The 10137-nt window shown below is 40.3% G+C and overlaps 1 protein-coding gene across 1 annotated transcript; it reads left to right on the top strand.

Moving 5' to 3' along the window:
* The first annotated feature begins 4404 nt into the window (after positions 1 to 4404).
* LOC139287725 (Rieske domain-containing protein) lies at positions 4405 to 5853 on the top strand. Its single transcript, XM_070908891.1, has 3 exons — positions 4405 to 4594; positions 4917 to 5032; positions 5755 to 5853. Exons 1-3 carry the CDS (start codon positions 4405 to 4407, stop codon positions 5851 to 5853), a joined length of 405 nt encoding a protein of 134 aa, XP_070764992.1.
* The last annotated feature ends 4284 nt before the right edge of the window (positions 5854 to 10137 follow it).

The raw sequence follows: 10137 nt of genomic DNA, 5'->3' as shown, positions 1-10137 counted from the left end.
GGTATTTTTATTGTATTGTCCACCCCCTGGACTTAAGACTTGGTATGGACTGTGGTTGACCTTAATCAGTGTTCTCTCTCTTAGGATCTGATATTATTTTTGGGGGGAGGGAGTCCTGCTGCAGTACAAGAGGCCCAGTTCAAATGTCAACCAGTCCAAGTCCAAAGCACTGAAACTTTTCAAACTTTGATTAACGGAATATTTAAAGAAATATTAGTTTTCTTGACAAGGGTTAAATGAGAAGATAGATACCACTCTCTGTTCAGAATTACCCTGTTCTGTGTCACGTTCACTCACCTCCATGTTTGTTTGTTGCCTTCGTGCAAATTTCCTGCCTGCATCTGTGCCATGCGGAAGGACACAAAGCATTGTCCAAATGACAAAAAATAATGCCGTAAAGAGAGTGATTTCCAACACACCGAAATAAACTATATATATGATCATAATATGTAACAAAAGATGTTTTTTCTATCTTCACATGATATACATCATCATATCACACAGCCCTACTCTCAAGTCAGTATGGTAAATATGAAGCTACCACCAGCAGCCGATTAGCTTAGCTTAGCACAAAGACTGGAAACAGGGGGAAACAGCTAGCCTCGCTCTGTGTGACGGTAACAAAATCTGCCTATGAGCACGTCTAAAGCGCACTAACACGTTACTGTATATCTTGTTTGTTTAATTATCATTATTATTATTCACATGTAGTTTATTTAAAGGGAGTGTGTGTTGCTCACTTTCCGATCTAATAATAGTAATGTAGTTATTAGCAATGTTGTTTAATCAGATCAGATGAATACAAATCAACAGAATTCGTGATGATGTTGGACTTCTTGTTATTCTCATTTGTAACATTAGAACGCTATGAATTGTGGGTAATTCCCTTAAGCAAAGTCAGCAGAGTTGCAGGCTTATATAAAGTGTGCATAAAGAGCTTAAACATTTATGAAAGGGCCCTCAACCACTTATCGTTTTCACAGTGGGACAGCGCAGAGCCTCGGGGCTTATTGGGAATGCAGGTCTGTGAGGGCAGACATTGGGACTGGGCCGAGGACTCAGTTGTGGGTTCAGTTTCCTGTCCACTAAACATCAAAGCCTGGAGTCTGGATTTGCATTTGAAGTGACATAACGACATTATGGCTATTCGTGGTCCACAGTTCCAGAGGACATCGAGGTTCAAGTAAACAATAGTGTTATCCTTATATTAAAACATTAAACATTAAACAACGAGCACTTGAATGATGAGATCTATTAGAACAAGGAGCAAAGCAAGCAGGTAGGGGTGTTTTGTGCTTGGCTAAAGCATTTGCTTAAACCGCATTGGCTGGAGAGTCTGGTCTTCCATCCATCCATGGCAGATGAGTTAGGAGGCTTTTGAGGGTGGTTGCTGGGTTGTAGACAAGACGAGGCTAATGATGGATGAGTTTGGGCTCCATTCACAGTCTAATATCTCTTCTGAGCCAGACTTTCTGTGCACCAAATTTTGCCTCATGCAAATAGCTACACTGTCCAGTGGTCGGAGTGCTGCAACGAGAAGTCGAAGAAATTTATGGCCAGCACTATCCTCCCGTGATCATTTTGGCCTGATTCTCACTGTCTGCACCTTTTGTTTATTAATCCCATCCAGCCTACTGATTCAAATTTTCCACAATACATCATTTTGATTTCTGCAACTTTTTTTTTCTCTCTCAAAAAACTCACATAGTTTGGAGCTCATTTAATTTGATTCACAGCGTGTGCCTCGCAGTTTTCTCACCTCAGCATGCCAAAGCAGAGCTGCTGGTAATGACTGTCAGTTTGTCAGTGCCACCTCAAACCTGCAGACTGTCCACTTCACTGTACAGCTTTTTGGCTGAAGTCCTCTAGGGCCTATTTCCTAACCTCAGAACCGCACCCTTTAATAAGTAATACTTGGCAGCATTGTTGAAAATAAACACCTTTGGGGATTTTCCAATCAAACCCTGCTGTATGAGTGGAGGCTGCATGAGTCAAGCCTACCTGTGCTGATCAGCATGCCAAAATATTTCCAGCTGTGTTTAAACCCTTGCTGAAGTTAACTGACAGTCAGGAATTATTTAATTTTACAGTTTCAATAGTTGTCATTTGTCAATCACTAATAATAAATCATGCTAAGCTAATTTGGTTCTCTACCAGTCTGAACATTACTATTTGGTTAGTACATTTTAGTAGTAGTAGATTTTTTTTATTTCCTAACGGCAGATGTTTTGGGATAATACACACTGAAAGCATACTGTATATGGAAGTAATGACTTAGAAAATTATTACGAAGTGATGCTGAGTATTGGCCAAGGCAGAACCAGTGTCCTAGCAGTGATGATGACAATGGTAAATCTCTGCAAAAACAACACAAATACGAAGCTCAGCGTATGTTCAATCTTTATGCCTCATTCATCACATCCCTCTCTCTCTCTGCCTGTTTCTCTCATCAGCTGATTATGGCCATTTACTCTCTCACTTATCCAGATTTTGCAATCATATTGCTGCTGTCAAACTTTAAATCTCTTCTCCTCTTGCTGCAACTCTCATCCACCCCAATCGTCTCCAGTTCATCACATCCAGTGTGCGGCTTGAGCTCATCAGAAGTCCACTGTCAGAAGTCCACTGTCCAAATATGATGCTGACACGATGGGGTCTAATCGCCAGACTCTTCACATTTCTCATGAAATACTATTACAAGACATGCTAGTCCATGACATTTATATTTAAATCCAAACTGTTGCCATGTACAAGTATTTTGTGGCTCCAGCATCCACACTTAATACATCTACATATCAACCTTTTATAGGTCACAGATGGAGATGCATGTAGACTGAGTTATAATGATAACCTTCCTGTCAGTCTGCTAAGGCTGTCAGCTTAGCCCACAACATATTTGAGAATTCGGTCACTCACTGATTTTACTTCACATCTACTTTCGCTGAGATCCAACTTCTGACAAGACGCAGTACGCATTCTTTCTTCCTGCCCATGACACGTTTTCACAGCATTACTGCTCTCCCCTGCGCTTATGCGGCAGCCTTTACATGAGTCAGTTTCTAAAAAGTCAGGAATCCGAACAAGTGGCCTCTGTTATGCATCACTCCAGTCTAGACAGTAACTCACATTACTTGTAGGCTAAACTGCCAGCAGGATTATTGCTGGCACAATAAAGCAATGGAGACAAAGTGAATAAAAGTTGAAGAAATACAGATCATCATTTATGTTTTTTTGTTTTTCGCAATTTGCCAATTGGACAAATTTGTAGGTGGCACAAATCTCAACTTCAATTCTACTGGAAAGGTCAGTTTTATATACTGGTGATAATTATGAATCATTAATCTTTGATCATACACAGATGGCCGACTTCATTGCAAATATAAAAGGTCTTATTGAGATTAATCTGACAGAAGTTGAACATCCTGTTTTAAGATGTATCTTTCCAAGGTTATGTTTTACCCGCTCTATCAACTTTTATTTGATAAAGCACAGCTGACTAAAATGGACTTTGTTTTGCAGTGAGAGACAACATCACGCAGTTGACACGAAAGCTCAACAACTAAAAGGAGACACAGAGTTTGCAAACAATTTGTAATAATGCTAAGAAACTGCACTGTGGAAAAACCTGAAGAAATCTGCCAAATACCTGTCTGGAGCACAGTGCAACACGGAGTCTGCCATGAAAGAACAATAACACGCTTTAGAACTGATAATTGAGAAATGGTTTTGAACTATTTGCACAGTACATAAAAAGTAATGTTCCACATTGACCAAACTGTTTGGGAACAAGTCCAATACTCTGTATTTTTAAGTGTTCTCAATAAAGTCAACAGGGCCACAGAGGACGCCTAGAGAATGGGTATATTTGCAGAATTGCATTGTTTGAGCATAAATGTCACAGACTGACCCTAATCAAAGAACAGGAAAGGTTTGTCTGGGTCCCCTCATAATGAAGCTTGTACTTGAGCAGCAGTCCCCACATTAAGCTATGGTTTAACATGTAAAGGCCATTGTTTGCAGGCTTGTTCTGCTGCTTGAGCTTTATTTTTAGAGCAGCTGTGTATTTGAAAGTGATAAACCAGCAGCATAATTGAATGTGTGGCTTTGTGAATGCCTGCGCTGCTCATTTTATCATCTGTGACAAACACTCATTCACGTGCAGCTCATATGAAATGCGGCCGTGCTGGAGCACACCGCGTGCCTCCGTGTGACGGTGTCCCGGCTGGCCGGCTGCAGCCCGGATGGAGGCAGCTGAGTCCGCACGGCTGACCGTCGCACCAGCCGGCCTGGTGGTTAATATGGACTATTTCCACAGAGCGAACTGCCAAACCCTTTTAGCACCGGCGGGAAATAGGAGCTGTGTAGTAGTGTAAATTAGAAAAGCAGTTCATTTCGCCGGTCTTTATGGCTTCTGGCTCCGGAGATGAAGAGGGAAACACGGACGGCGTTTCATGGAGACTCATAGGCCCGGCCTCGGGGCTTTCCAGCAAGCGCTGCCGTCTCATGTACTCCTCCCTCGGCTACGACTCTGATGTCTGCCTCTTCTACGTGAAAGGGGAGTTTTTCGCTATGGATGCTCGCTGTGCACATTCCGGTAAAGCCGCAACATCCAAATTCACACTCGCGTACATTAACCCTTTATCTATCACTAAAGGCAGACTTACGCACATTATCCCATTTAGAATATAATAATAATAAGTGTTTTCAGCGCAATATGGAGAATGTACTACATACACAGACTTTAGCTGTAGCTACAACAAAACATGAGGATCTGGTTCATTTATCCAGGCAGGTTTATCAGTTTCACGCCATGTTATGCAAGCCTCACAGTCACATTTTCCTAGAAGGGAGACATGCACAAGTCATTTGTTTTTGAGAGGGAGAATATGTGATTAACTGTTTCCTGTGTCTCCCAGGCGGTCCCCTGTGTGAGGGGGACATCGAGGAGGCTGATGGAGTCCTGCAGGTCTTCTGCCCCTGGCACGACTATGACTTTGACCTCAGGACTGGGAAGTCAGGGACCTCCTTACAGGTCAGTGATGAAATGTGTCCTTCCTGTTTCAGCAGCGAAAGGTCTTCTTGTCCTCAGTGGGCAAATAATTAATACAAGTTGTAACATATAGTAGTGAAAAACATTAACAAGACCTACAAATGACTCCTCAAAAGATGCCCAATATATCATCATTAAACATGTGTCACTCCTCCAGATACATCATATGGAAGCTTCACTATCTGACTGCACCTGGGAGGTGACATTAACAGTTACAGAGATATGTAGACAAATCATCCACTTCTATTAGATGTAAGGAATTCCACTGATTGACACGGCACGAGAAATCAAAGCTCACCATTCAGAGTTAAAACTTTTTGCTCTGTCAAACATCTTTTCTTCCCTTGTTCTGTTGTTTGGATGCACGCGTCAACGGTCCAAATAAGAGCTTCACTTTCCATAAACATCTCGTCCTCTTTTCCATTAATCATTTTCATAAACTGTTGTTCCGCTTGTACATCACTGTGATGTCAACTAACAAGCAATAGAAGAAACATAACAACAAATATTCTGATGTCACTTAAGCCATAGTTTTCATAGGTTTTTCTAATTTTTAACTTGTGAAAAGTGACATTAAATTCACTGTAAGGTCACTTGTACTTTGGCACATTAAGGTGCTGTGTGACTTCTTCTTCACAGTAGCTCATGATGGTGTGTTTCTTCCAGATCTAATGTCTTTGTATCCTTTGTTTTGATTTCTACAGCAACAAGTGTATGAAGTCAAGCTGGAGGACGGCAACGTGTACGTGAAACACGCCGGCCGTCTCTCCTTACAGCCTTTTCCTGCAGATCAGAAGAGTTGAACAACCTCAAAGTGCGACTGCTTCCTCCCTCAGCGCTTCGTGGGACCGCCGTAGCGGACTTGTTCCACAAACCCAAGCCATCTGAAACATTCCTAAGCCTTATCTGTCATTTTCACAGACCGTCTCTGCTTTGACTGCTGCGAACTCAGGATGATATCAAGAGGATTGTCTGAAGAGGACATGACCTCATTAAATAGTTTCAGGGTTTTTCTTGCATTCCAGGTAGAGACTCATCACAGACACTGAACGTGGAGAGCTGTAAGCTCACTGCTGACCTTAATAACGCACAAGACAGTAGCAAATATGCAATATATAATAACAAAATGTTGCTTTCCTCAGCAGATGGTATAGGACTAACCAGCATAGTTGATTACTGCAGTATAAAAGCGATTGGACTATTGATCATTTTATAGATTCTTGAAGTAGATATTATTATTTCTGATGGAAATATTACAGAGTGAAATAATGATACAACATCTTAATTTGCAAACTATAATTGTAATGAGGGGATGAATTCACATGCAGCCAGAAACAAATCCTTTGTGTTTTGGAGTCATACAGTATATGCAAAATGCAGTGCTAATCTAGTGATTTCTAATTGTAATTCAAATGGTCAACATACACAAAGTTAATAGTACAAATTAGTGAAAAGTGAAGACTATCATCATGATTCTAATTATCACTTGTGGTATGTTTATACTTTTGAGGTCCCAACTGATGGTGTATTGGACACAGCAATACAGGACACCTTTTATGAGTATAAAGCTTCCACTCATTTCCAGTGAAAGAATTTTGTAATCATGTAAAAGTGGATGTGTGTTGAGAGTTTCTTTCAGCAGCTAATATCATAAATGGTCTCGTATTCATTACTACCAATAATCCTCTTCCATGTCTCTTAACAAGCGTTACTGTAAAACTCAGTCACACTTGTTGTGAGTTGTGGCCTTTGGATACATATAGACACTTATTCCAGTGATGTCATGCAACAGAAACTCCCTTTCACAATTTGTACCCCCCCCCCTTTTTTTTTTAACCCAAATAGAGTTCCAGCAAGTAGAACACACATGAAGGGCACAGCAATTACAATTGGTGGCAGTCCCGGCATTAAGACGTCTCCATCAGCATTTCTCTCCACTCCTGGCCTGCGCACAGACAGGTTCGTCTGTTACTGACGCAATGGGACTAAAAAGAAACGGTTAGTAAGGCGCCAGAGGAAGGTTCACGACCTAAAATGCACCATTGACTCAAGAAAAATGTGTTTTTCTAGCTTTGTGTGTGTGTGTGTGTGTGTTTTCTTTATTCCTTAGCGGTGAGAGCAGTCACTCACTATATTTTCTGTCAGCTCCATTTTCTGGCAGACGCACAGAGCCCAGTCATGAATGTGTCAGTGACAGTGTGGCTCAACACTCTCATTTTCCTCCCTGATGTGCTCCCTGTTGTGCGACTTTATTACAATAATAATTCCGCTGGCTAAAAATGTCTGTGGTGTGCACCAGAGGTCTTGCTGTGTGCGTTTATAACTCATCACCTGGAGGGTAATGGGCAGACACGGTGGAGATGCAGCTATTTTGTGTCGGTAGAAAAGTCAAAGTAAACATTGTTCAGGATTCTGCACAGGTCAGGAGTGGTTTCTTACTTATTTATATCTCGACATGCCCAGATACGTTTAATGCATTCTGTTTTTTATGTGAATTATGTATCTGGCCTATATGTTGAAAATATCTGCATACACTGTAACTTCAGGCACATTTCATTTCAACTATCAATTGTAAGCTGCCAATGTTTTGTTTTTTGTAAAGTGTATTTATTGTTGTGACTTATGCAAAGCTGAAAATTGTACCTGTATTGTTTAATTCACAAATTAAATTATTGTATGTTAACAAGACATGAGAAATGTGGAATTGTAGAGCTTTATGATTTTTCAGTGTGTCCTTAATACATAACACACAAGAATGTGAATGAAAAAGTTTACACAAAATCATTTATTTACAGTTTCTTGTTCGTACAATTATAGTGGATTTCATACAATACACAATTTACACATCAAAACTTAATTCAGAGAGAAACAAGAGATTGGCATCACCATGCAATAGTTAAGCGTTTACAGTACAGAGTATTATCAGGAGTTCATTAGTGTAATTTTTTTTACTGGAGCACACTGGCAAGTACACAACTCTTCATTTACTCCAGAAAGTGGTGGAAAGGTTCAAGGATGACCTCCTGTATAAATTACGAGCTCCTTAAGACCAGCTGGACTGTTCAGAAGAGAAAATGGATGAATCTGTTAAATTCTTGGTGGTTTCTGGTGGACTGAGAGTCTTGTGCTTTTCTTCACAAAAGTGGAATGCCACAAAGTTAAACAGTGCCAGTTAGCATTACATGCACCCACTGAAGTTCTGTGACAAAGAGGCAAAATTGTAATTGTTACAAAAACATTTTCAGGGGTATTTTCATCCCATTGAAAACACCAATTGTCAATCACTCAAGATTTCAGTATGGCTACGACTCTAACAATAGGATAAAGTATTCCTTAAAGGATTAGTTTGACATTTTTGGAAATGTGTATTTGTTGTCTTGCCGAGAGTTAGATGAGAAGATCGATACCACTCTGATGTTTGCACAGTAAATATGAAGCAACAGCAGGAGTCAGTTAGTTTAGCTTCATAAACACAGCTTAAAACAGTTCGCCTGACTCTGTCCAAAGGTAACAAAGTGTGTCTACCAGCACCTTTAAAGCACATGTTTTATCTTGTATGTTTTATCTGTAAGGACACGGAAGTTTATGAAACGACAAGTTGTGGTTTTGTGGTGGGGGGCATGTGACAGATTAGTATTATTATTATTTCTTGGCTTGGCACGGTAACTTCCTGGAGTCATGATGTTACCATGAAGTTGCCATGCTACTAGTGGGGTTTGCAAGAGACCAAGGCAAGCTGTTTCCCGTTTCCAGTCTTTATGCTAAGCTAAGCTAACAGATTGCAGCCTCATATTTAATGGACAGAAATGTCAAACTATTCCTTTAAAGTTGTAAAACAAAAATACATAAATCTCCATTAAGCAATATTTGTGATATTAACATTGAATCCCCGTAAAATGAAAAGATTGCTACAACTTCTGCTATTCCCACTGAGATAAACATTTTCTTTGCTGTGTGTTTTATCTGTTGGATTCAGGCTTAAACTCCCTTTATTTGATTCTAAAGACTTTGGAAACTTTTTCTTAAGTCATTAAACCAAACATTGCTGAGGTTCTTTAATCTCCTTTGAAGTTCCCCAGAGGACAAAGTAACTGTTTGGAGAACCCAGCTTACTTTCCCATGCAGAGCCTTACATAATGGTTTACTCAGCCTATTATTGTTACCTTGTCCTTCAAACTCCCCTGATAACTTCTCCTTGTGAATAAGCCAATTCTCCTGTCAAAGCATTCTCTTCCAAAAACCTACATTCTTCCATGTGCAACCACTTTTGAAGCCTGATATTCTGTAAGTGATGGACTGTGAGGCCAAAGACCACTAATATTTTCCCTTCCTTTTTTTCCATTTACCAAACAGTACCCCAAAATGATTAAATCCATCACTAGATAATCTTGCTCCTCTTTCGCTTGATGTCTTTGGTCTAACATTTCCTCCAGTTGCTCTACAGCTGTTGGGCCTCCTCAGCTAACCTCACACACCATTGCATTTTTATAGGACTTATCTCTTCCCACACCTGGATTCAATCATCATCTTTTTTACAGGGTGGATGCTACATCTGCTGCAGGGAGATGTTTGTTTTGATCTGGAGATCTGAACTGTTCAGTTGCGGACAGCCCACAGGCCTGTGATTAGAGAGGTCAGTGATAATGGTGGAGGTACCATGTGTTATTTCCCTATATTACTCTGTTTTGAGTGTTTTCCTGGAGTGTGCTGCTCATGGTGCATAATAGAAAGAGATTGTTGTTCGAAGTGGGGCCAAGTAGGGTGTAGGGTTACAATATATACTTTGGCTCCTTTTAGCACACATTAAACTATAAATCTGTTGCACATTAGGAATAAAAATGTAATCAAACTTAAATGGGCCAAGCTGAAAACTTCAAGAGTCAACTGTACAGTGGGCAGGGTGCCATTTTGATGGTAAATATGTTTGACCATAATCCTCTTGGGCCGTCTTGTTGATTACTTAACTTTATCCTTTGTATTCTGGAAATTAACTTGTTTGGCTGTTGTGCAAGTCAGGGTCAAGCTGTTTTAATAGTTCTCAAGAGAATATGTAATTTATTTTCTAATTTACAGAAGGCTCGTATTGC

Source organism: Enoplosus armatus, chromosome 7 (assembly GCF_043641665.1).
Source record: "Enoplosus armatus isolate fEnoArm2 chromosome 7, fEnoArm2.hap1, whole genome shotgun sequence".
Taxonomy (NCBI): domain Eukaryota; kingdom Metazoa; phylum Chordata; class Actinopteri; order Centrarchiformes; family Enoplosidae; genus Enoplosus; species Enoplosus armatus.
This window is presented reverse-complemented; position numbering and strand designations above follow the sequence as displayed.

Coding starts and splice junctions, on each gene's coding strand:
- LOC139287725 (XM_070908891.1), top strand. CDS start 4,405: ATGGCTTCTGGCTCCGGAGATGAAGAGGGAAACACGGACGGCGTTTCA. Junction 4,595..4,916: donor TGCTCGCTGTGCACATTCCG/GTAAAGCCGCAA, acceptor TGTGTCTCCCAG/GCGGTCCCCTGTGTGAGGGG. Junction 5,033..5,754: donor AGTCAGGGACCTCCTTACAG/GTCAGTGATGAA, acceptor TGATTTCTACAG/CAACAAGTGTATGAAGTCAA.